Source organism: Ornithorhynchus anatinus, chromosome 10, assembly GCF_004115215.2.
Source record: "Ornithorhynchus anatinus isolate Pmale09 chromosome 10, mOrnAna1.pri.v4, whole genome shotgun sequence".
Classification (NCBI taxonomy): domain Eukaryota; kingdom Metazoa; phylum Chordata; class Mammalia; order Monotremata; family Ornithorhynchidae; genus Ornithorhynchus; species Ornithorhynchus anatinus.
In genome coordinates this window covers 12,253,177-12,279,389 of record NC_041737.1, presented here as the reverse complement: position 1 = coordinate 12,279,389, position 26,213 = coordinate 12,253,177, and the positions used below count along the sequence as shown (strand labels likewise).

Genomic DNA, 26,213 nt, shown 5'->3' with positions numbered 1-26,213 from the left:
GGAGCAGCTGGCAGAAAGGGGAGAAGGAAAACAGAGAAAGGGGACCAGTGGGCAAAGAAAAGGACCTGGGTTCTCATCCCGGCTCTGCTACCTGTCTGCTGTGTCACCTTGGAAAAGTCACTTCTCCGTGCTTCAGTTGCCACATCCGTAAAACGGGGATTAAGACTGTGAGCCCCATGTGGGACATGGACTGTGTCCAACCTGATTAATTTATATCTACCCCAGCGCTTGGAACAGTCCCTGGAACCTACCGTAACAAATAGCATTAAAAAAACAGCGAGAAAGCTGGACGTCTTATTACAGATCGCAGCGCGAGAGAAACTAGTGGATAGAGCACGGGCTGGGAGTCAGAAGGCCCAATCCCGGCTCTGCCACTTGTCTCCCGGGTGACCTAGGGCAAGTCGCTTACCTACTCTGGGCCTCATTTACCTCATCTGCAAAATGGGGATTATGACTGTCAACCCCACGGATACGGACTGTGTCCAACCTGATTTGCTTCTATCTCCCCAGCCCTTAGTACAGCTCCTGGCATAGAGTCGACATTAACAAAAATACCATTAAAAAAAAAAAGTTTCAGATTAATTCTCCCCAGACTGCTCTGCCCACGTGCCCCGACATCTACTCTTCCTGCCAGTGACTTGTGACAAGTGTAACCTTGTTACCCGATGGCCCTGCCAGAATCCGAAGTGGAAAATCCCCAGGAGACAGATGGAACCACGGAGAGGCAGGGCCAAGAATTCAATCTCACGGAGCTTCACAGTTAGCCAAATGGCACTGGGAAAAGAGAGCCTCTGCTCCCGGAAGTTTAATCATTTTAAAGCGCAAAATGGGAACTGTCCGTTGGCCCTTTTCAACGTGCCGCGGCACCCAAGAGGGCAGCCGAATATGGGGCAACACCAGGGAGGGGAGAAAAAAGAAAAACAGGGCAGTTTTGCTATAATATCAAACCCACAATTCACCTGCACTGAAACACCATGTGCAGACTAGGGCAGAATATAGCTGGAGAAGGGACAGAAAGGGCAACCGAGATGACCGGGAAATGGGGAAGCTTCCATGTGAGGAAAGACTGAAAGGGGGAGGACTCTTCAGTCTGCAGAGAGGAGGTGACTGAGTTTTAGAGAATTACGGAGGGTATGGACAGTATGAACAGGTCATTTTTGTTCCCCAAATCCCATGCCACCAGGGGGAGGGGCCATTTGTCACAGCTTGTAGGTGGCAGGTTCACTGGATATACCCACTCTCATAACTGCCCCGCTCCCAAACTTTGAGGTGGAAATGAAAGGTGATTTTCTCTACCGCTTAATTGTAAATAATGATGACCACCCTGGGCAGGGGTGAGAGGAAGATGAGACCCCCAATAATGAGCTGGGGGGCTGGGTGGAGTAACTCATTAAGATTGCCAAGGGGTATGGTAGGAGCAGGAGAAGGAGAAGTCTGACAAAATGACAGGGGTGGGGAGAGTTAATTAACGGAGTGCCTATTGTGGGGAGAGTGCAACTAAAAAGATGCAGTCCCAAGTGCCCTCTTATTTCTCCCCTTCTTTCCTGCTGTTTTTCATCCTTCTCCTCCCCGTAATTCTTATAATAATAGTAATGATGGTATTTGTTAAGCACTTACTATGTGCCAAGCGCTGTTCTAAGCGCTGGGATAGATACAACTTAATCAGGTTGTCCCACGTGGGGGTCACAGTCTTAATCCCCGTTTTACAGATGAGGTAACTGAGGCACAGAGAAGTTAAGTGACTTGCCCAAAGTCACACAGCTGACTAGTGCCCCTCCCCTTATTATTGTTAATAACTGTGGAATCTGTTAAGTGCTTACTTTGTGCCAGGCACTGTTCTAAGCTCTGGGATAGATAGAAGGTAATCAGGTTGGACACGGTCCCTGTCCCATGTGGGGCTCTCAGCTCAATCCCTATTTTACAGATGAGGTAACTGAGGCCCAGAGAAGTGAAGCAGTCCTTCTGACTCCCAGGCCCGTGCCTTATCCACTAGGCCACACTGCTTCCCAACCATCCTAAAACATCATCCTGCCCACAAGGAGTGTACTGGGGAGACAGATACTGAGTGAAACAAATTGCAGTTATGTATTTAAGTGCTATGGGGCTGAGAGTGGGGTGGATATCAGGTCTTTACAACATACGGATCCAAGTGCATAGATGACGCAGAAAGGAGAGGGAACAGGGGAAATGAGGGATTAGTTGGGAAAGGCCTCTCGGAGGAGACGTGATTTTAGTAAGACTTTGAAGGGGACAGGGAGAGTGGTGGTTTGTTGGCCGTGTAGGGGGAGGGAGTTCCAGGCCAGAGAGAGGATGGGGACAAAGGCCTAGCCACGAGGTGGATGAGATTGAGTTCTTTCCTCTCAGACTGCAAGCTCCTTGAGGCAGGACTTAATGTCTTTGTCTTAAACTGTGCTCTCTCAAGGGCCTAGTACAGTCCTTTACGCGGAGGAGGTGCTCAGTAAATTCTGATGATCACGAAGGTTCAAGAGGTGTTTGGATACATTTAGGGACGGGTATTCCGTGATAGATTCCTGGAAGGAAGATTAAGGATGCAGGGAACTAAACTGGGGGCGTGAGATAATTCCAACCTTAGCCACGAGAAAGGATGTCCTGGAGGGCAATAATCACATGAGTCAGCCACGCTTCCCGTTGCCATGGTTGCAGGCAGGACCATCCCGGGCTGGGTGGACCATGGGTCTGACCCAGTAATAGCCCTGCTTATGATCTTGTCGTCAAACACACGGGCTTCTACGCTGACTTTGGTTGGAATTAAAAACCCCGGGGAATTGCTCCCCACGAGGTCCCAAACATACCTCTCAGTCTTCCCAGGATTCTTCCCGAGCTTGATTCAGGTTTGTGATCAGAATCTGCTGGAAAGAAAGGAAACATTTCATCCTCAGTCCAACTCACGTCCTGAACTCATGATGCCGGTTTCAACTCAGAGCCACGGCCTCCTACAGTGATCCATAATTAATCAACCCGTCCTTGAAGTCACCCACAAGCAAATAAAATTGGAATGAACTGATGTTCGCTGGGGCCCAATTCTCAGTGTGAGCGAGGCAGCAGGTTCTACTATTTCCCCTTTCTGCAATCTATTTTATCATCCGTGTCCCCCGTAGACAGTAAGTTCTGCCGACTCTGTGTATTGTCCTTTCCCAAATGCTTTATACAGTGCTCTGCGCCCAGCAAGCGCTCAATAAATACCATTGATTGATTGTTTGATTCATTGAGGGTTTGGTCTTGATCAAAATTCATCGGGTTTGCCCGGTTTCCTCAGAAAGCACCTGGGAGAAGCCCCTCTTATTGGAGGCTAAAAGAAATCCACATCGATTCTTGGGACAAATAAGGAAAACTAATAATAATAATTGTGACATCTGGTAAATGCTTACTATGTGCCAGGCACTGTACTAAACACTGGGGTAGATGCAAGCCAGTCAGGTTGGATACAGCCCCGGTCACATGTGGAGCTCACTATCTTAACCCTTTAGATTGTAAATTCAGTGTAGGTAGGGAACTTGTCTACCAACTCTGTTGTATTATACTCTCTCAAATGTTTAGTACAGCGCTCAGCACGCAGTAAGCATTCAATAAATGCTAGAGAATAAGCGTGGCCTAGTGGATAGAGCACAGGTCTGGGAGTCAGAAGAGCCTGGATTCTAATCCTGGCTCTGCCACTTGTCTGTTGCGTGACCCTGGGCAAATCACTTCAGTTCTCTGTGCTTCAGTTCCCTCAACTGTAAAATGGGGATTAAGACTGTGAGCCCCATGTGGGACAGTGGCTCCGTCCAACCTGATAAACTGTGTCTACCCCAGTGCTTCAGTCTGTTTATTGTTGTATTGTACTCTCCCAGTTGCTTATTACAGTGCTCTGCACACAGAAAGCGCTCGATAAATACGATTGAATGAATGAGTAAATACAGTGCCTGGCACATACTAAGTGCTTAAATACCAAAAAAAAAAAAATTAATTCCATTGATGATGATGACAAACTTTTACTGAATTGTAAGTTTTGCAGACAGGAACAAGGGAATGCTTTTGGGGAAAGATCCAAAGCTTCTCGAAGGGAGATGTTGGATTATGAATCATCTATTGTGGGGAGGGCAGGTGTTCTCAGGCTTCCCAAAGAACTGAGTCCCACGGAGGCACATCCCAGAGACCCCCCCCCAAGCCCAAGACCCTCATTGCCGAGGCCCAGGAACGGCTTGACTAGAGCACGAGAGCTAACTCCCCCCGGTTCAACTGGTCGTACCTCCATAGGGATGGTACTTCTTCCACCGGATGAATGCAGCGATGGCCAGCAGGACAACGATGGGGACGGCGAGCAGGGTGGTAATCAGGACAAAGGAGACGCCCGAGTTGGTTTTCTTGATCAACTTCTGTTTCTCCTGCAACTTCAGCATCTCTGGGGAGGCCGGCTTGCTCTTCACCCTCGTTTCAACCACTGTTTCTGTTTCTTCCAAGAGACCAGAGAGAAATCATGCCTCGGCAACTTCAATAATAATAATGATAAATTGTGGCTTTTCTTAGACTAGACTTCATTCATTCATTCAATAGTATTTATTGAGCGCTTACGATGCGCAGAGTACTGTACTAAGCGCTTGGAATGTACAATTCGGCAACAGATAGAGACGATCCCTGCTCGGTGACGGGCTCAGAGTCTAATCGGGAGAGGCAGATGGACAAAAACAAGACAACATAATCACAATAAATAGAATCGAGGGGATGTACACCTCATTAACAAAATAGGGTAATAAAAATATATACAAATGAGCAGAGTGCTGAGGGGAGTGAAAAGGAGAGGGGGGAGGAACAGAGGGAAAGGGGGCTTGGCTGAGGGGAGGTGAAGGGGGCCCGCTGTTGGGTAGGGATTGTCTCTGTTGCTGAACTGTACTTTCCAAGCGCTTAGTACAGTGCTCCGCACACAGTAAGCGCTCAATAAATACGATCGAATGAATCGAATGAATGTTAGGTGCTTACCCTGTGTCAAGCACTGTACTAAGTGCTGGGGTAGATTTCAGATAATCAGGTCCTACATGGGGCTCACAGTCCAACCAGGAGGGAGAACAGGTATTGAAACCTTCTAGACTGTAAGCTCGTTGTGGGCAGGGAGCGTGTCTACCGACTCGGCCGTATCGTATTCTCCCAAGCGCTTAGTATCATCGTTTCCATTTAACAAGCGGGGGTATGGAGGAAGAGAGAAAAGGAATCCCACAGGTCTCCATTCGGCCAAGGCGGAGACCTCAGGACCCAGAGACAGAAATTCTTTCCTGGTCCATCTCCTCGATCAGGCAAAGCGGGGCGGAGCAGAAGCTGGAGAGGGGTGGGACGTGGGATGCAGAGAGGAGAGATGAGGAGGAGACATTCCGACTGCTAACCCTCCTCTCAACGGCCGGGCGGGCCACCAGCTCTCGCGTCCGCCCATTGCACGGAGGGACTGAGCTCGTAATCACAGCGCCTTCGTGTCCGAAATCATAATTACGGTATTTGTTAAGCGCTTACTATGTGCCAAGCACTGTTGGAAAAGCGGGACCCTCTGCCAGCTGTGTGCAGAAGCAGCCCATAAAGCTCGTGCAAATGGACCAGACTAGAGTCCACCGTTACCACGGCCACAGTTTGGCCATTTCAAACCTAACGAACACAGCAGCAACGGTCCAGCCCGGCCAGGCTTACCTTGCGCCTCTTGTACTTCGATGCCGGCCTTTTTCACTGACCGATGCTCCATTTCTGCAAACACAGGACCCCCCCGAGAGATGTTACTTGGGCCCTACGACCAATATGCCACCCGATAATTCAATCTACTCTCCCCTCTGCCGATGCCAACCTCTGCTTGTGGCCCATGCCAGTGAAGCCCCTGACTTAAATTCACCTAAGCTGAGAGGCGGGATGGCCTAGGAGAAAGAGCATGGGCCTGGGAGTCAGAAGACCTGAATTCTAATCTCAGCTCCACCACCTATCTGCTCGGTGACTTTGGGCAAATCGCTTCACTTCTCTGTGCCTTTGTAAAATGGGAGTTGAGACTGTGAGCCCCATTTGGGACTTGACTGTGTCCAACCTGATTAGCTTGTATCTATCCTAGTGCTTAGTACAGTGCCTGGCACATAGTATGTGCTTAACAAATACCAAAAAAACCCCCAAAACAAAACAAGGGATTCGTGACTATCCAAGTCGTCCATAGGTAGATGGTGCTCATCTGTGGGGAGCTCAAATCGTTGTGCCCCAAATCCCTGGAGCAACTCTGCGTTCCCTCCGATTACGTTTCAGTGATCACCAAAGTTTGACCACTTGGGTATTTCGCCCCTCATCCTCGCCCCCCCCACACCCTCGCCTCTGTGGGAAGGGCTGCTCAGGGGTGTTTGTTGGCAGAGAGGCCTAGTGGAAAGACCACTGGCCTGGGAGTCAGAAGGACCTGCATTCTAATCTCGGCTCTGCCATTTGACCTTGGGCAAGTCACTTCCCTTCTCTGTGCCTCTTTTTCCTCAACTATAAAACGGGGATCCCTGTTCTCTCTCCTACTTAGACTGGGAGCCCCCACACGGGCAGGGACTCTGTTGGATCTAATTAACTTTTTCCCACCCCAGCACTTAGAAAAGTGTTTGACACAAAGGAAACACCTAAAACATACCATTAAACGTCCCCCGCAAAAACCCAGTCAGAGATCTCTGCAGAGAAGCCTCGGAGAGAACATCGCTAGCTCGGGTGCCAGGATGTCGGGACCTGTAGCAGTTCGGGCTCTGGGGTTCTCACCCCTATCAAATCTCAATTCCCCCCGCTGGCTGGCTGGGTTTGCAGAGAATTGGGTCGGGGGGAGGGCCAGAAGGGCCACCCTTCTCTGAGCTAGAGATGCGACAGGAGGACATTATTGAGGGCCTCATCCCTGAAGGATTACAGGGCTCAGGGGAGAGCCCAAAGATTGCAAGCCCCCCAAACGTTTCTTGTCAGGGACCATCCTAGCCTTCCATTACTCTTGCTCCTCTGTCGGTGATTTCTCTCCTTTCTTCCCAGGCTCCCCCGGCTCTTTCCCTCCATCCCTCTCACACCGGAAACCAGCAGCCACTGGTCTTTCTCCATATTCTCCTCAACCCAGAATGAGGACTCCTCTGCCCCTGGCTCACAACTGACCCCTCCCCGCTTTGGCATGAAGCTCAAGCGGAAGGCAAACAAGTGTTTCCTGTAGGGGCAGGCGGTTGGGGGGAGGCGCTGGAGAGGACTGACTCATTTAGGAAAGTTCAGAACCACCGGCAACTGCTGCAGAGCAGCCGAGAAAGCCCCGAAATGGTCCAGTCTAGATGGGGCGTAGTCTAGATGGGGCGTAGCTTGACCCCAGCAGCCATTCCCAGTTAGACGCCTGTTTTGTGTCCCTATAGGCAGGACGACTTTGGAACGAGGAAGTGCCCAGATCCTTTCTGACCCCAGGAAACCGGCTGATGCTGAAGCCTGGAGGTCCTTTGGGGGGCTGTGAGTAACTAACGGAGACAAGCCCACCCTCCTTGCTCCCCAAAAGGCCCCGTCACCCCGGAATAACATCCAACGTAGCGTCGGCTACCAGAGTCCAGGGCAAGGCATCGGCCACAGAGGACTTTCTGTGACTATCGGGGAGGGGGCACTGATGTTGTCGGGCGGGGGAGGCTTTCTTTAGCGAGTTCGGCCGCAGGCCGGACACCTGCTGGAGAAAAAGGCGGCACCCCAGAGACCCGAGTGCTTTCACGTGGGACATTTCCAAGAGACAGGTCAAAAAGAAACCAGCCCAACGGTGAAACGGGGGGTAGCGTACTCTCGGTGGTGGCAAACTTCCAGACGGTGTTGGCGTGAACGTCTCCCACGTACACCGGCCCGTCTTCGGATGCAGCGATGTCGTGCGGCATGTCGAAGTGCTGCCAAAAGGACAAGGCAGGCGTTAGCCGGGTCGACTGGCATCCGGACCCTTCCCCGCACCAGTCGGTCGTATTTAATGAATGCCTACTGAGTGCAGAGCACTGTACTGAGCGCTTGGGAGAGTACGATACGATAGACACGTTCCCTGCCCGAAACGAGCTTGCAGTCTTGCAACATCTTTGCAGGAAATGCAGGCCAAACCTTAAGGGGGTCAAGTCCAAGCTCTTGTCCATCGTTTTCATCGACCAACCCTTTTGTACTGTACTCTCCTAAGCGCTTAGTACAGTGCTCCGCACAGAGTAGGTGCTCGGTGAACACCACTGTCTCCTACTGGTCACACTCCAGCTCAACTACTGCGTCGGCCTCCTCGCTCACCTCACGACCTCCAGCCTCTCCCCTCTCTAGTCTAGACTTCATTCCGCTGCCTAGATGTGAGACCGCACTGACATTTCGCATGGTTTTGTGCTGCGGGTACCGTGATTTCTACACCAGCTTACTGCGTGAAATAGCCGAGTCCTGCCTGGAACCAATCCCCCAGCATCCAGCTGAATTGGAGCCTGCTCAGTTTTCCACCGCTTCCCTGTCTCAGGCAGGTTCGGGCCGGGTCGGGCCCCGCACGGCTGAGCCGCCCCTGGGGACAATAAAGCTGAGAGAACGGCTGGGAATTACCTTTCGTCCTGGACTGAAAGTGTCTATAATGCTCCCATCCGAAAAGTTCATCACGAAGCCTTGCACTGGTTTTCCCTCTCCAAAGACTGGTTTTCCATTAACCGCCAGGAGCAGTCCTGCAACAACAACAATACACAAATAGAAACACACAAAGACACGGTTACACTCTAGGCCAACAATCTAAACTCCACTTACCACCCAAACCAGGACCATTTAGACAATGAGGGTGCCAGGTGATCAAGCGATGAAACAGTGGAACCACCAAGAAAAGCAAAGGCCCAGCCAGGCTCTCTGGGGCCTCAGTTCTAGGCCAGTTGGACGGACTCTGCTACTTCCAAGACACGGCAGGGGACTGCCTAAGGAGGAGTCCGTCTCCATGAGGACATTCAAACATCTAGATTCCCTCTATCCCTACCAGACAGGTCTGGGCAAGACTAGGGAATTCTAAAGTCCAAGGGCTAAGGACACATCATTTGCCTTCAATGCCTCATGACTTTCTCATTTCCGATTTTTTCTTATACATTTTTTTTTTCCTAATCTTTTCTCCTATCTCCCGTTTTTCTGTCTGCCTTATTTTGACCTCAAACCTAAGTGGAGCTAGAACAGGACCCCAGTGAAAGGAACAATAGTTCTTATGAGGACTTTTCACTTTTTTATTTCCTGCCTTTAGCTTTCGGTTTAGGGTTCCAGACATCTTACACTGGGGACCATCTATTCTCAAAGAACACGGGAACTCCCGGGCTAAGCCCCATAATCCCCTGGGAAGGGAGGGTGGGAAGAGGAAATGAGCTGATTTAAAATCACTCTCGGAGCAGGGAGGGACAGGATCACACCGTTCGACCTTCGAACTCCGCAATGGGGTGAACGTTTTGACTCAATCAGGGTCCGATCCTAGCTTTTCCGGTTGGTCCTTGGGGCCCTAATGGGGCGGGCCGGGGGGTGCCTTCTGGGCCACTGTGGTCAGCATTCACCCCTGCCTGAACTCACTCTTTGAATTAGCCTCAGGAAGCAGCAAGACCTAGTAGAAAGAGCAAGGGCTTGGGAGTCAGAGGACCTGGGGTCTAATCCTGGCTCCACCAATTATCTGTTAGGCCTTGAGCAGGTCACTTGACTTCTCTATGCCTCAGAACCCTCAACTGTAAAATGAGGATCCAATACCTGTTTTCCCTCCTTCTTAGACTGTGAGTCCCATGCGGGACAGGGACGGTCTGACCTAATTATCTTGTACCTACTCTAGCGCTTAGAACAGTGTTTGAAACATAGTAAGTGCTTAAATACCAATAAAAAAAGGAAGCCCAGATATTCTAGGACAAGATGCCCCCCACCGCCCACCCCCGGAGCTGCCCCACCCACTGAACCAGCCACCTGCTGCCTCAGGTTGGATCATCAAGACCCTGGGGGGACCTGCTGCTTGAACAATCTCCCCGGACGGACTCCCTTGAGCTTCCTCGAGCCTCCGGCAGAGAGCTCCGGGGCCTCACAGAGGGAAGAGGCAGGTGACCAGATAATACTTTGAAGATGGAGAACAGTGGGGCAAAAGTTAAAAAAAAACCCAAGACGTGATACCTGGAACGTATGAGATGGCAAATACATTTCCTCCGAAGGCCATGTGCTTGATCTCCCTCACGAATTCGCCGGTGGCACTTTTAAAGCATTGAATGCGACCGTTTTCTCGATCGGCCACGCAGAGCTGACCCACCTCTGGCACGAGACTCAAACTGTGGGGGATGCTCAACTGGCCAGGTTTAGCGGGGACTCCCGAAGTCTCTAAAACAGAAACATCGGATCAATCTGTACATCACCACGAATATCAAAACTCAATTTTTGCACTTTGGACATTGCTGGTACTAACTTATTAGGGCTCTAGGATCAGCCTCAAATAAGTTCTTTAAACACCCATAAGTGTAATCCCCAACACATACCGATTTCTGCCAGGAGCCTGGGAGGAAAGGGAAAATGCAGATTCTTCTTGAAGTCCTTTGCAAATCTCTTGCCCACCTCCTCCCTCTAGCCTGGAACTCCCTCCCCCTTCACATCTAAAAGACCACCATTCTCCTCATCTTCAGTGCTCTACTAAAATAACATCTCCAAGAGACCTTCCTCACCTTTTTCCTCATCTCTCCACTCTATTTTCCCTCCCTTCTGCATCACCTGAAGCATTTGATGCTCACTCTATCCAAGCCCCACAGAAATTACATACATATCCCTATGCTCTGCCGATTCTCCGATCTGTAATTTACTTTAGTGTCTGTCTCTCCCACTAGACTGTAAGCTCCTACTGGGCAGGAATTGTGCCTACCCACTCTGTTGTATTGTACTCTATTGTACAGGGAGAAGCAGCATGGCAAAGTGGATAGAGCATGGGCCTGGGATTCAGAAGGTCATGGGTTCTAATCCCAGTTCCACCACCTGTGTGTTGTGTGTCCTTGGGCATGTCAGTTTGCTTCTCTCTGCCTCAGTTACCTCGTCTGTAAAATGGGGATTGAGACTGTGAGCCCCACGTGGGACAGGGACTGAATCCAACCTGATTAACCTGTCTCCACCTCAGTACTTAGTGCCTGGCATATAGTAAGCACTTAACAAATGAACAAGTAACATAATTATTACTCTCCCACGCACTTAGTGGGATCGATTCACTGATTGTTTTCTAGACAGTTTTCTGTCTCTGGAGAAAGGGATTCTCAGGCAGGGAATCTTCAGGAGGTGAATCTGTGGGTTTGTTGCTAGAGACCCCGGACAAACCCCGCCAAGCCGGTGGCGTGAGGCCCGGAGGTTACCTTCGCCCCACTGAGTGACAAACGCTCCGTCCTGGGAAAACTGGACGATCCGACTGTTGCAGTAGCCGTCGGCGACATAAATGGCTCCGGACCCCGGATCCACGGCCACGTCGGTGGGTTGGCAGAAATGATTCTTGTCACTGCCCGGTTGCATGCTCTTTCCTAAGATCAGCAGAGGATGCTCTTGAGAGTTTGGTGCCAGCTTGAAGACCTTTTGAGAACAAAAGAGGAAAAGGTTGCCCAATCTGTACACACTCGCAGACACACACACACACTCCCAAAAGCACACACTCTAGGGTTTAGGAGGACCATTTCCCTCAGCAATAGCAGGGGCTGAGGCAGGCTCGGGTGCTGCTGAAAGGAACAAGTGTTGGGAAACACCTTGATCCCGTCTCTGTTTCCCCCCATGTGGATCTCTGGACCCTTTCCCCTTCATTTCACTTAGGTTCCGGGCAGGATCGAGGCTACTGGGAGTCCCTGGCCATTGGGAGCCCTCAGTCAATGGCCCCCTTGCCTACTTCTCTGGCTCCACCACCTCCTCCACTTTGGATGCCCGAGACTTTGGACCTCAGTCCATTCTCCACTTGGGAAACCCGCGCCTCAAAACAAGACGCAGTCAACTGCTGGTACCCTTCGGCAATCCCATCCAGATCTCTGTTAAAAACCTGGGCGGGTGCTTGCCCGACTGCTTGGGGAAGAGATTAGCCGGCCAACGCGGCACGTCGGTTTATATCTTTGAATCTGGAATGTTGTACGGGGTTGAAAGAGAAGTCGAGAGGAAAGAAGCTGGAGGCTTATTTTCCTCGATCTGTAGGGTTTCTTTTCACCGAAGTGACATAAGTACCTGGTGGAGAGCCACGTCAGTAACCCAGTAATTTCCGTCTTTATCTACGCTCAAGCCGTGAGGTAAATAAAACCTGTAAAACAAAAATGACGGCATCATCATTTGTCAGAGTCATCAGTTACCTCCAATTCAGGTTTCTGGGAGAAAATACCCAAGTATCACCGCACACACCCGTAGAGTAACAACTACACAAATCAGCGTGGCCTAGAAAGAGCATGGGCCTGGGAGTTAGAGGACCTGGTTTCTACTCCTGGCTCTGCCAGTTGCCTGCTGTGTGATCGTGGATGAGTCACATCACTTCTCTGTGCCTCAGTTTCCTCATTTGTAAAATGGAGTCAATGCCTGTCAGCCCTCCTACTTGGACTTTGAGCTCTACGTGGGCAGGGACAGTGCCTGACCTGATTAACTTGTATCCACTCTAGTGCTTAGAGGAGTGCTTGACACATTATAAGTGCTTAACAAATATGATAATAATAATAATCAGAAAAGTGAATCACCTAGGTATCACCTGGGTGCTGCATTCACAATTCCCAGGAATCGTAGGTCAGAGCCCATCTCCCACCAGGGAGCCCTCACTCACTGCTGCCTCTATTCTCTTTAGGGGAGTGTGAGACCCCAGGGGGAGCAGATTGTGACTATCTGGAGTTTATTTCAAAGTTTAAATTGAATTCTTAGATAACTTGAAGAAAATCACCAAAGAGAAACTGGGTCCAGAAAGACAGGACTGAAATTCTAAGGAAAACAGGTAATTTGCTGAAAAACATCTAAACACACCTAAGTACATAAAAAAAACCCAGAAGAGTTGTGCATTTATACATAAACAAGTTAAGCGTTTTCTGAAATGGAAGGATAGAAATCAAAAGTACTGTCCAGCCAAGTCAGTCCTACAGTCTGGTGTTCTGGTTCCTGACAGTGGGAAGTACCCTCCCAAGCACACAGAACAGTGCTCGACACACTAAGTGCTCAATAAATATCACTGCTTGATTAATTGACATCCAGTACTCTCGCTGCCCTTCTTGTCATCCTACTTACGGGTAAAGGACGTGCCATCTGCTATCGCTACCATCCCTTCTACAACCTTATTGGAGACCTCTCGCCCCACAAGTTTACCTACATCTCTACCGAACCCACTACTTCTGGTTGTAATGAATTCTGCTCCCTTATCATCCGCTGCATCAACCAGTCGATTAAAACGACTGATTGGTATTTGAAACCTCAGCTTCATAGCAGTAAAATACTGTCCGATGAAGCAATATGGCCTTGTGGAAAGAGCGTGGGGCTGGGAGTCACAAGGACCTGGGTGGCCTGCTGTGGGACCTTGGGTAAGTAATTTCTCGGGGCCTGTTACCTCATCTGTAAAATGGGGATTAAGGGTGTGAGCCCAGTGTGGGACAGGGACTGAGTTCAACCCAATTATCTTGTATTTTACTGGTGCTTAGTACAGTACCTGGCCCATAGTAAGCACTTAACAGATACCACAATTATTACTGAACTTCACTATCACCAGCTCCTGAGTCAATAGGTGTGATTATTGCACTCAATCAATTCACTGTATTTACTAATCGCTTACTATCGGCTCTATAGTGGGTGCTTTAGAGAATACACTGTAACAGAGTTGGTAGACTCATTTCCTACCCATAATGAGTTCACAGTGTAGAGGGGGAGACAGATATTAATATAAATAAAAATAATATCATCACCTTCCCTAACCTTTCAACACTGGACGCTTCTGCTAGCTCCTGCAACAGTCTAAATAGCTGGTGGGAACCTCAAAGCCCAGTCCTTTTTTTTATGGCATTTGTTTAGCATTTATTATGTGTCAAACACTGCACTGGGGTAGGTACAAGCTAATTAGGTCGGACACAGTCCCTGTCCTGCATGGGGCTCACAGTCTACGTAGAAGGGAGAACAGGGACTTAATCTTCACTTAACAATCGAGGAAACCGAGGCACAGAGCAGTGAAATGACTTGGCCACAGTTACACGGTGGGCAATTGGCAGAGCGGGGATTAGGACCCAGGCTGACTCCCGGGCTTGTGCTCTTGCTGTCTTTCTGTCTTCCTAACTCTAGACCGTGGGCTTGTTGTAAGCTGGGAATGTCATTGTTTACTGTTGTATTGCATTTTCTCAAGTGCTTAGTACAGTGCTCTGCACACAATAAGTGCTCAGTAAATACGACTGAATGAATGAATGGCCGCTGTTGGCAACAGCCACGCACATTAGCCCAACTTCCTTGAACTGCCAAGTTCACAGCGTGGTTTAGGCAAGAGACGAAATCATGAGCTACATCTGGTGCTCAGAGAGGTTTCACATGGAGTTTGTTTACTCCTCAATTCATGTAAGTGGAGGGCACTTTTTACCTCTGTAACGTGTTCCTTTTGCTCACATGTTGCTTCCCACTGAAGAATGATTTGTTCGGCTGCAGAGCAATCAAACGTACGGGACTTCCCCATGGAGGCAGAGCACGGCATTATGAGCCCAGGGAGGTTCTAGAAGGAGGAAGTCACCCTCCCTGCCTCAGAGAGAAAGTGAGCTAATAAGGTAGACGGGTCAGACACAAATGCACCGAAGACCTGTGACCAACAGGGCCAAGTCCCAGAGGCATAAGAAAAACCAAAGAAGGTACATACAGTTGACACAGGTCGGCTATTGAGCGGGGATGGGTTTTCCCACCTCAATTCCTTTTCAAAAATGTGTTCTTAAAACAATCCCTGCCTTTCTCAATTTCACTTGTAAAATATTTGGTGGCATTTTTCTTAACACTTTCACCACCAGATGGGACTAAAGTTTTTTTTTTTAGGAATCCCATCCTAATTCTCCACTCGTTAGCACACCAACCTGGACCGTTTGTGGGACGAACCGTCAACCCCCCCATTCTTGGCAACAGGATCAACAACTGAGCAAATTTTCTGGCTACCAGATCTCCATCTGCACCTGACCTGTGACTTCCTGAAGCACGCTTGCCTTGGGTGTGCAATTGGAGCCAATTTCCAAGAATGCTACTACGGGGGCTCCTAGACTTCAGTCTCCTCCCTGAAACCCAAAATTGACCTGTGACCTAATAACCTTATCTCCAGCTTTAGTATAAACAATTACCACCGTGACTATCTGCTCCCCACCGGCTCCTCTAGGGAGTAGAATGCTCGGTGGGAGAGGTAGCACAAGATTTCCCATCTGAGGGTTCACCTGTCTCCTTTCCGGCTGGACATTTTCTTGAGGGCTACCATACGTGGGTGCGTAGGTAGGAGATTGGAGGAAGGAGGCAGAACTGTTCTATAATGGGTATGAAAGCCTCCAGAGTGAACCTCTCTGGCTCCCTCAGCTCCTCCAAGTCGGCTTCCCTTGTCTATTTACTGTTATTATAATTATTATCATTATCAGTATTATCATTATAATATAATAGTTGTATTTGTTAAGAGCTACTATGTGCCAAGCACTGTTTGAGGCACTGTTAATCAGACTGTGGGACAGTCCCTGTCCCACATGGGGCTCAGAGTCCAAGTAGGAAGGAGAACAGGTATTGAATCCACATTTTACAGATGAGGAAACTGAAGCACAGGGAAGGAAACGCCTGCCCAAAATCACCCAGCAGGTACAGCTAGAATGAGAACCCAGGTTCTCTGATCCCCATGTCCATGTTCTTTTCAAGGAACATACTTGTCCTTGAGCTGGTCCACAATCAGTCATATTTATTGAGTGCTTACTGTGTACAAAGCATGGTACTATGTGTTTGGGAGAGTACAATATAAGAAAGTTGGTAAACATGTTCCCTGCCCACGATGAACACTCATTAAACTTGCCTTAGGGGTAGATATAAATACGCTGCTGCCTCTGTGTTCAAATGTCATAATTTATACATCACCAACCTATTTTTTGTCAAGTTTTCCCTCCTCAGTGGTCTTGTTGGCTACTCCCTGCCTGCATTTTACCTAGGTTTATCCATTTGCATAAGGAGAAAATCAATCAATCAATTAATAGTATTTCTTGAGCGCTTTCTGTGTGCACAGCATTTTACTAAGCCCTTAAGAGGACACAATAAAACAGAGTTCCCAGACATGTTCCCTGTCCACAGGCCAAAAAGGAGGAATAGTACCCCGGATAAGCTTGCCATGCACAAGCTGTAAGTGAATCATAAAAATTTAGAAGCTAAAATTAAAAACAAAGCCGGCTAATAAGTTAATCTCAAATGACACTTAATATCCCCCTAAAATATCTATTCCCTGGAGAACTGAGAGATATCGAGTGAGCTAGATGGGCCTAAGATGGAAAAGTTTTATGGTGGAGAAGGTGGGTTTTTAGTATATAATTGAAGAGAGAGAACTGAAGCGAGAGAATTGAAAGAGAGAGATGGTTGTGGATTGACGAAGTGGGGGAATTCCAGGATGGGGGAAGAGTACGTGCGGTGCTCCGAGGCAGAGGTACGACATGTGGGAGATGGTGTTTGAGGGCACGGTGAACTCCTGTGCCTCAATAATAATAATAATGATGTTGGCATTTGTCAAGCTCTTACTATGTGCAGAGCACTGTTCTAAGCGCTGGGGTAGATACAGGGTAATCAGGTTGTCCCACGTGAGGCTCACAGTCTTAATTCCCATTTTACAGATGAGGTAACTGAGGCACCGAGAAGTAAAGTGACTTGCCCACAGTCACACAGCTGACAAGTGGCAGGGGCAGAATTCGAACCCATGACCGCTGACTCCCAAACCCGGGCTCTTTCCACTGAGCCACGCTGCTTCTCTTTGACTGACTGCCTTCCTCAGCGGGAGAGTGATTCCCACCTAGGCACTGTTTCATAACGATTTCTCCCCCCCTCGACTGTAAGCTCTCCGTCTCTAACCGTTGCCGAACTGTACATTCCAAGCGCTTCGTACAGTGCTCTGCACATAGTAAGTGCTCAATAAATACTATTGAATGAATGAATGAATGTGGGCAACGATCACGTCAACCAACTCTATTGTACTGTACCTTCCCAAGCCCTTAGTTGGGCGCTCTGTACACAGCAAGCACTCAGTAAATACCACCGATTTGCCAACTGGCCAACGATGGGTACCCGGTCATTAGCCTCACCGGCCGGCCGGCCCCAGCCCGCCAATGGGTCATCTTCGCGATTTCGGTTTAAAAATCACAACGTAACTTACAGATTCTTTCCAGTGGACTGAAGTACCGCCGCGCTGTTTGGGTCTATTACAAGGATGGTCGCCTCTTTGATCGGGCCGAGTCCTCTTTGTTGGTAAACAAACGATGCGTCAAACGAGCTGGGTCAAACATCAAAATGGAAAATCGTTAAATCTGAGCTACTGGGTGCCTGGGAAAGCCCACACCGCCAGTTCCATTCCACCTTTTTAGGGGATTTGTTAAGCACTTACTACGTCTCAAATACTGTTCTAAGCGCTGAAGTAGAGATAAATCATTTAGGTTGGATACAGTCCCTGACCTGCCTGGGCTCACAGTCTAAATAGGAGGGAGAACGGGAGAAATGAGGCACAGAGAAATCAAGGGACTTGCTCAAGGTCACACAGCAAGCAACTGACTAGAACTCAGGTTCTCTGACTCCGAGGCCAATGCTCCTTCCCCTAAGCCATACTGCTTTCTCTACTTGCTAGATTTCAATGGCAGTTTTTTTTTAATGGTATTTGTTAAGCGCTTACTGTGTGCCAGGCACTGCACTAAATGCTGGGGTAGATACAAGCTGGTCAGGTTGCTCACGGTCCATGTCCCACGTGGGGCTCACAGACTTAATCCCCATTTTACAGATGAAGTAATTGAGGCACAGAAAAATTAAGTGACTTGCCCCAGGTCACACAACAGACAAGCGACAGAGCAGGGATTGGAAAAAGACCGTGTTCATTCGAAGTTCTGTGCCGTTGATTTGTTATTTTCTTCAAATATCTGTTAATGCCTGCATGTTGGGCATGATCACCTGGGGCCTATCAGCTGTGCTGAGCACAGATCTATTAGTTCAACATAAGCACATTCTCAATGAACCAACTTCCAAGGTTACAAAAGGAGAAAAATATTTATTGACTTCCTGTTTAATTTTCTCTCTAATGTTAAAATAAAGTCCCCAGGAGTATGTATGAGGGAAGAGGGGGGGAAAGGAGATAGATACTTCAAATTTAAGTGCTATTAAAAACAGCTATGCTACTTCACAAAAATATATGGTTTGGCAAAATATACCGGTTACACTTTTTTTAGAATAAATTACATGTAAAAACATGGGAATAGCCTTAGCTTAACTTATAAGCACATTACTGAAATACATTTAATTAAATTTAGGAAAATCAATTTGAGTGCTTCCATGATAAACTTAAAGGATAAAAAGCTTTCCAAATGTTTTGCCTACACAATTAATTGGGGGGGAGGGGAGGTCTCATTTTTACAAATAATCATCACGACTATTCTAATTTATTTTGGTGACTTTTTAAAGCCCAAGGCAAAGTGAGTTGCTTTAGTTATTATTATTATTAGCATTTTCTTGGTGCCTCCTGAAATCATTCTACAATTAATGGATCTTAGGTGAAACAGAATTTTCCTTATAGCAACAGAGAAGGATGCGAAAAAAGCTATTAATACTTTATAGCGTAACAGCATAAACCAAAACCCAAAAAAAAAGGTCAGCATGACATTAAATATTTATAGAGATTCAGCTTGCTCTTTTGGAAGGTGACCTACTATTCAAGTCTGTTACCCCTCCATTGATTAGTTTGGTAGAGATACTTCTGAGACTCATGCATAACCCTAGTAGAACCACCCAATATTTAGAATGATGTTCTCTTGCCGTTAAAAATATACATCACACAATTATTTGATCCTTCTAGGCTAACAGTCTCCTCTAGTAGTTTTTTTCCTGAAAGGTAACAATAGTCCCCAAAGAGGTTCTTATTAATGATGCTTTCAATTTAACACACACTATCGATCCAGCTTTGTCAACCTAAAAACAAAGCAATGTCGTTTACTTTTGTTACTATGAGCGGTTAAAACCACCCAGCAACATCAAGGAAATATATATATTTTTATGGCAGGAAACTGATTTCATTAAGTTTTTAACTGGCTCATTATTTGATCACAATTTGGTGAAATGTGAAAATGATAAAAGGAAGAAAGCAAGCCATTGCAAAAATCTTTTTAAAGGGATTGGCAGAGGAATGTAGCTAGGGGCATGACTGGGCAAATGGCTTCTCTCTAGGGCCAAAAACGAAAAAGCATTTCTTGAAAAATCGATACTAATAATAACTATGGTATTTGTTAAGTTCTTATCACGCGCCAAGCACTGTACTACACTCTGGTGTAAATACAAGATAATCAGGTCAGATGCAGTCCCTGTCCTCTATGAGGCTCATGGGCTAAGTGGAGGGAATAGGATTTAATCCCCCTTTTGCAAATGAGGTAACTGAGGCACAGAGAAGTTCAGTGACTTGCCCAAGGTCACACAGCAGGGAAGTGGCAGAACTGGGAGTAGAATTTAGGTCCTCTGACTCCCAGGCCCGTGCTCCTTCCACTAGGCCAATCTACTTCAAACATGAACACTTTAGGTGACAGCCCCACATCACGGACCCCAAAAACTGACATATTTGCCTGTCAAACCTTTTCATTTTCCAGGCAAACTTGCCCCTTATCAATTGTACTTCTGGACTTTGGAGCACTTAATGCTAAACACTCAATAATGCTTAGAGAAGCAGCGTGGCTCAGTGGAAAGAGCACGGGCTTTGGAGTCAGGGCTCATGAGTTCGAATCCCAGCTCTGCCACTTGTCGGCTGTGTGACTGTGGGCAAGTCACTTAACTTCTCTGTGCCTCAGTTCCCTCATCTGTAAAATGGGGATTAAGACTGTGAGCCCCACGTGGGACAACCTGATTCCCCTGTGTCTACCCCAGCGTTTAGAACAGTGCTCGGCACATAGTAAGCGCTTAACAAATACCAACATTATTATTATTACTCAGGATGATTTTTTTCTTATGCAGAGTTATCAGTCTATATCAGTTCAACAATTACTTCCCTAACTAGGGTTTAGGATTCTATAGGGATTGACATACCAAAGTTGCAATCCCTTCTCACAAGAGCTCCCAGTCAAAATCATTTAAATGTGAGTTTGGCTGGCTACCTCAGTTTATTTTAAATTCCCTCACGCATCTTCATCACACAAAATGAAACGAATTCAGCATCTTCTTGCCCAGAGTTATCTAAGACTTTAAGTAGGAGAGGAAAATAGCACACTTTCCTTTCCCCTCGGGCAAAGGGGGGAATCGACCCACGTTTATGTACCACATGCACCTCTTGGGTGCATATCTGTAATGTACTTATTTAAGGTCTGTCTCCCGCCGTAGACTGTAAAGCTTGTTGTGGGCAGGGAATGTGTCTTTTTATTATATATTGTACCCTCCCAAGTGCTTACAACAGTGCTCTGGACACAGCAAGCGCTCAATAAATGCGATTGGCTGACTGACCGACCTTAGTTCCTTGTCTTAGCTCTCCTCTGTCCTCCCCCAGAGAAATTGGAACCCAGAGTTGACTCTATTTCTTTTTCCTAAGGCACTGAATGACTGACTGAGCTAGAATCTTGCTTTGGCGTTCCCTCTCTCTCACTGTAAGTCCAACACATGATGTCTTTTGCACTGTGGCCAACGCCTAATTCTCTGCTAACTCTACACTTTCATACTTCCATAACTAATTCTTTGTTCTCTCCCTTCGGCAACATAGAGTCATGATGACATCTCCAAAGGTTGATCATCTTCCACTTGAAATAATCATGGTATTTATTAACTGCTTGCTTTGTGCTAAGCGCTGGGGTAGATGCAGAAGCAGCGTGGCTCAATGGAAAGAGCATGGGCTTTGGAGTCAGAGATCATGGGTTTGAATTCTGGCTCTGCCACTTGTCAGCTGTGTGACTTTGGGCAAGTCACTTAACTTCTCTGTGCCTCAGTTACCTCATCTGTAAAATGGGGATTAAGGCTGTGATCCCCACGTAGGAACTCCTAATTACATTGTATCTACCCCAGTGCTCAGAACACTGCTTGGCACATAGTAAGCGCTTAACAAATGCCAACATTATTAGTATTACTTTTTCCGCTAGGTCAGTCAATCAATGGTATTTATTGAACGTGTTATACTAGCATGGGTTCTAATTCTAGTTCGGCCACTTGTCTGCTGTGTGACTTTGGGCAAGTCACTTAATTTCTCTGTGCCTCAGGTATCTCATCTGTCAAATGGGGATCAGGACCATGTGCCCCATGTGGGCCACAGACTGCGTCTAACCTGTTAATATTGCACAAGGGATAATTTTTTTATGTTAAGGAAAAAGGGTCTTTTTTATAGAGGCTTAGGCTCCAGTGTAATAATTTGCAATGGGAGGAGGTTCCCAGGCTCTGAAAAAATCCCAGGACACATAGATAAGATCCATGACAAAGGTTTGGATAAGCATCACATGACTGTGGGTCCTTCCCCGGCTCATCCTCCCCACATCCTCCCTGAGTTCCTCTATAGGGGCAACAAGGACTGGAAGAAAAGTCCCCAGTCTCTTCGCTCTGCTCCCTACCAGATCATCTCAAAGGAGTGCCATGTTTTCCAAACAGTGGCCCAGAAGTTGTCCTGGATTTCCATTTATTTCAATTTTAGCCAGGGGCAGGAGAAACCCCACTCCTAGAGAGGAGAATGGACCGAAAAGCAAAAAGTGTCCATCCTGAAGCCCTTGCCTTGGGAGGTGATGTCGCTTTCACGGCCTTGTTGCCTCCTTGTTGAACCGCCCCAGCCTGAAGCAGCACTGAGACTAGGCAGGGACCAGCTTTCCCATCTGGATTTGCATCGGAAGAGGTTGGAAAAAAATCAGAGTGGACCTCAACTCAGATGCCACCCAGAGGAAGACACCCAGACCTGGAAGATCAACTCACCCCGGGAAAAACCTTTACTCACTTTCCATCCCAGACGTGGTCGCCCCTGTGGAAAACCACCAGGTGATTGTCAAGGTCCACGGCCAATCCGGAAACTTGGCCCAGTCTCAGGCGGACCCCGGGCCAATCCGGAACCTCTTCCATGTGGAAATCTGGAACAAAGAGTTGTACAAGTAGCATGAGATCCGGACCGGAGGAAGGCTACAAGGACTTAGAGCTTTATGGGCAGCACAATTCCATGCAAACAACATGCGTGGCACATTGAACCGGAAAAGCAACTTACATCCTTCTTGGAAAAACTGTCAACGGCCAAGCTGCTGGAATCTTTGGTTCTGAAACAAGTGGCTGATGTTGCTTTGAACCTGACTCTGGAATTCACACCTACCCTGACCCTGGAAAATCAGGATGTTCTTCATTCATTAAGGTCAAATTCATAGCCTTCTTCTCCCCAACCTCACAACGCTTCTACGACGACTTCTGGATCCCTGGACTTCTAAAATATGCCTGCCCAGAAGGGCATGGACTTGGCCACACAGACGCCTGAAGCCTCAGATAAATTAAGCTAGGACTTTTTGGAAAGAAGGTTAGATAGCTTTCTTCTCCACAACCCACACGGCCCTTCTATAATGACTTCTGGAGCCCTGGTCTCCTGAACTGTGTCTGCCCAGAAGGGCCTGGTCTTGGCCACGCAGATGCCCGGGGCCTAAGAGAAATTAACTTTTCAGAAATACTCACTAGTCTGGGCCTGGAACTGGCCTCGACTGGCTTCACTGGGGCCTCGATAGATGTGAGCCAGCTTTTCGCCTGGCAGATTTTTCTGGACCTTGTCAGCAAGGATGGCTTAGCCAGAGGCAACACCGCCTCGCTGCCAAAGACGGAAGCTATGGAAAGGATGCCCCATGTGGGACAGGGACTATGTCTGATCTGCTCATACTGTATCTACCCCAGCGCTTAGTACGGTGCTTGGCACATAGGACGCGCTTAACGTATACCAGCGTTACTAAAGGAGCGCCACGGTGATAATGTCTTCCTCTAGCTACCTGCTGGGTTCATCAGCTCTGGCAATGCTTTTCAAGGTCTAAGGCCAGGACTTGCTAGATTTTCAGTCAGGTGGGCCACTTCATAGGTGGAATGCTGGCTGGCAGCCGGCAGATATAATTCACCAATCACAAATTAGGGACAGACAATAAATAGAACGCCTCTTAACATCTACCCCGTGACAGGTCTTCTTTTAGCTATCTACAACACTTGTAAGTATTTTTCTCCTATTTGTCCTCTCCCAAGCGCTTCGTCCGGTGCTCTGCACACAGTAAGCACTCAATAAATACCACTGATTGATTTAAGCACAACAGGCCACATTATCAGTATTACATGTTTGTTCATGTCTATGGGTCATCCAAAGGGCCGTCATGAGTCGGCACCCCCTTGCAGAGGACAGTTTCTCATTCACCAGGAGGAGCCATCTAAGAAATGCTAGCTCTTACAACTGGATTAGTGAAATACGTGAGGGCGAGGCAAAATTTGTATTAAATTGCCAGAGCAGATGAACCCAGCATTCACTCATTTCACATCCCTTATAAGGTTGTCCTAGCAGGGCCCAACATTCCCACAGTCTGGTGGTGGTCAGAGGTTTTGTGGCTGGCCACGCATTCTTTCTTAAGCACCTCCCCACAGTGAATAATAACTGTGTGGTGTTCATGAAGCGCTTGCTACGTATCGAGCACTATACTAAGCGCTGGGGTAGATATAATCAGGTCAGAAGCAGTCCTGTGGGTCCCACAGGCTGAGGGAGAACAGGTACCTAACCCCCCACATTACAGACGAGGAAACCGAGGCCCAAAGAAGTTAAGCGACTTGACCAAGATCACCCGGCAGTCGACTGGCAGGGCCTGGGGTAGAACCCATGGCCTCCGTGCCCCTCGAGAGCTGGTCGGTGGTGGTAATCCATGCCCTGATTATCTGATCGAGTGGCTGGGAGCCCGGGGCCGTGGGTGGGAGGGGGAGGACGGCAAACTTACATCTAAAAGTGGGACGGAGATCTTGCCTTTCTCCCCCAGCACGTCCTTGGACAGCTCAGCCTGGGCTGGCTCTCAGCAGCTAATCCCTCTCAAGCAAACGGCACTCAGGGTGGGTTCGAGCAGCATGGCTTACTGACTAAAGCCCGGGCCTGGGAGTCCAAAGGACCTGGGTTCTAATTCTGGCTCTGCCACAAGTCTGCCGTGTGACCTCGGGCCAGTCACTTCACTTCTCTGGGCCTCAGTTACCTCATCTGTAAAATGGGGATTAAGAGCGTGAGCCCCATGGGGGACAGAGACTCTGCCCAACCTGATTATCTTGTATCTACCCCAGTGCTTAGCACACTGTAAGTGCTTAACAAGTATCAATTACTATTGTTCAAACCCACCCTTCCCCATTGCCCAGGCAGGCGAGGCACCCGCAGGACCTCACAGTGATAGTTCGGATGCCTTTAATACAGTCTGTTGGAAACAAATTTTCAGTGAAGGAGAGATCAAGCCGCAGGCCTGTTCCAGCCCCTTGGTTTACCTATCTGGAAGCAATTTCATGTATCAGCGTCATCGTGATGGTGACGAGGCTCGACTGCTGGAAAAACAATTTGAATTTCCTTAGTGGCAAAGGGCTTTGAGAAATGCAAATTCACCCCAAGTAGTCAGTGCTGTTGCTAGGAAGCTCAATAAAGCTGTCACTGGGATACAGAATGGCTTCATGAAAACACCCCTGTGATTCTACGGTGATGTTTAGCGCCCAGCAGCAGAGATGACTCGTACTATGATGAATAACCTCAACATCCCTAAGGAGATACCCGCCATCAGTCATAAATGGAGGGAAAAGTTGGATTTCAAATTCTGTCACGAGTCCTGAAAACCCTATACGGTTTGAACAAAATAAAGATTAAAACATGCCACTTTGATCTCACCAGTCAATTCCGGCAAACTGCCACCGTGGACAGAGCTCACCGGTGCCTGAAACCAGGTTCCTGGGGCAACGGGGTTCACATCTGCCAGTGCAAGGAAGTTGGCAGTCACTTCTGGAGAGTCGGGAAAGCTCTCAGGGGAGAGTCCACCCTCCACTCCTGGTGTCCTGGGCATAGGTCCCCTACTAAAGATGATGGTGGAGTATCACCTAAAGGGTGCACACCCCTCTGGGCTTTTCCCTCAGCAGTGAATGGGGCTGCAGGAGTCATGGGAAGGGGTGCGGGTGGGGACATCAAGCCTGGAGTTGTCAGAAGCCTCAAGGGTGGGAGGAGCGGGGCAAGTTGATCAGGCTCCCTGAAGCTGATCCTGCCTCCCTGAGCCTTCCCAGGATAGATCAAGGACTGAAAGTCTCACTTCCATCCCAGGATAATGATTATTTCAATATGTAGGGCCAGTGGGGAAAAGGCAACCGGATGATATATTTCCAAAAAGATTTTTAAAAATGCATTAACAGAGGAAAAACTCTCCTGGGCTACATTGCTAATTTTTCTTCGGTGAAGGAAAAAGGACTTATCTTGGTTAGGGACTTGATGATTCTGAAATGATCCGATTTACCGATCTGAAGCAAAACATCTCGATTGGCAGAGGAAGCAGAAATAGAATCAGGGGCAGAAATGTTTCTGAAGTATTTGAGAAATGTTCCAGAAACGCTTCCTTACAGATAGCAGAGCTTCTAGAAATGGCCTCGGGGGCGGGGGGGGTGGTGGGGGGAGGGTGGGGAGCGTGACCACATTCTGCCTTTTAAATTCAGCTCAGTCTGGTGACAGAAGGATTTGCATTCTACCTCCCCCCTCGAGGGAGCGGATCTCCCCTGTGCTTATTCTGAAATAGTGGTAAAAGACCGGGAACACCTGTCACCAACTCTCTGCAGCTGGGAGGACAAGTGGGAGGAGAAGTGGGAAGGATGGGATGTTCCTGGGAGAAGAAAGTGTGTGGGGGGGAGGGGGGAAGGGCCCTGGGTGCCTTTCACCATCCCCTGGAACTGGCTCCAGCTATGATAATTGGCTTTCGAGAGACTTTCAGAAGTACAAAAAGTCCGAATGGGAAGACCATCATCAGAGGGCCTCAGTGGGTCCCAAATGAAAGTCACATGAAAACAGGTGAGGGACTCTGGGGAAGCAAAGTGGGATGGGTCAGGGACAAGGTGGTTGACTCCACAGAGGGGAACTGCCTATC

General features: G+C 48.2%; 1 protein-coding gene across 12 annotated transcripts in view; it reads right to left on the bottom strand.

Moving 5' to 3' along the window:
• The window catches only part of PAM (peptidylglycine alpha-amidating monooxygenase), a 180,813-nt gene that overhangs the window by 1,036 nt on the left and 153,564 nt on the right, over positions 1–26,213 (bottom strand). For 7 of the 12 annotated variants that reach the window (XM_029074123.1, XM_029074133.1, XM_029074130.1 and 4 more), the window contains 10 exons: positions 22,067–22,196; positions 17,300–17,416; positions 12,163–12,235; positions 11,319–11,529; positions 10,108–10,308; positions 8,542–8,657; positions 7,772–7,871; positions 5,671–5,724; positions 4,250–4,453; positions 2,814–2,870 (listed from right to left, as the gene is read on the bottom strand). In XM_029074123.1, the coding sequence (XP_028929956.1) occupies positions 2,814–2,870; positions 4,250–4,453; positions 5,671–5,724; positions 7,772–7,871; positions 8,542–8,657; positions 10,108–10,308; positions 11,319–11,529; positions 12,163–12,235; positions 17,300–17,416; positions 22,067–22,196 (1,263 nt within the window). The remainder of the gene's footprint in view (positions 1–2,813; positions 2,871–4,249; positions 4,454–5,670; positions 5,725–7,771; positions 7,872–8,541; positions 8,658–10,107; positions 10,309–11,318; positions 11,530–12,162; positions 12,236–17,299; positions 17,417–22,066; positions 22,197–26,213) is intronic. The other 5 variants (XM_029074128.1, XM_029074131.1, XM_029074135.1 and 2 more) reach the window with 3 other exon arrangements.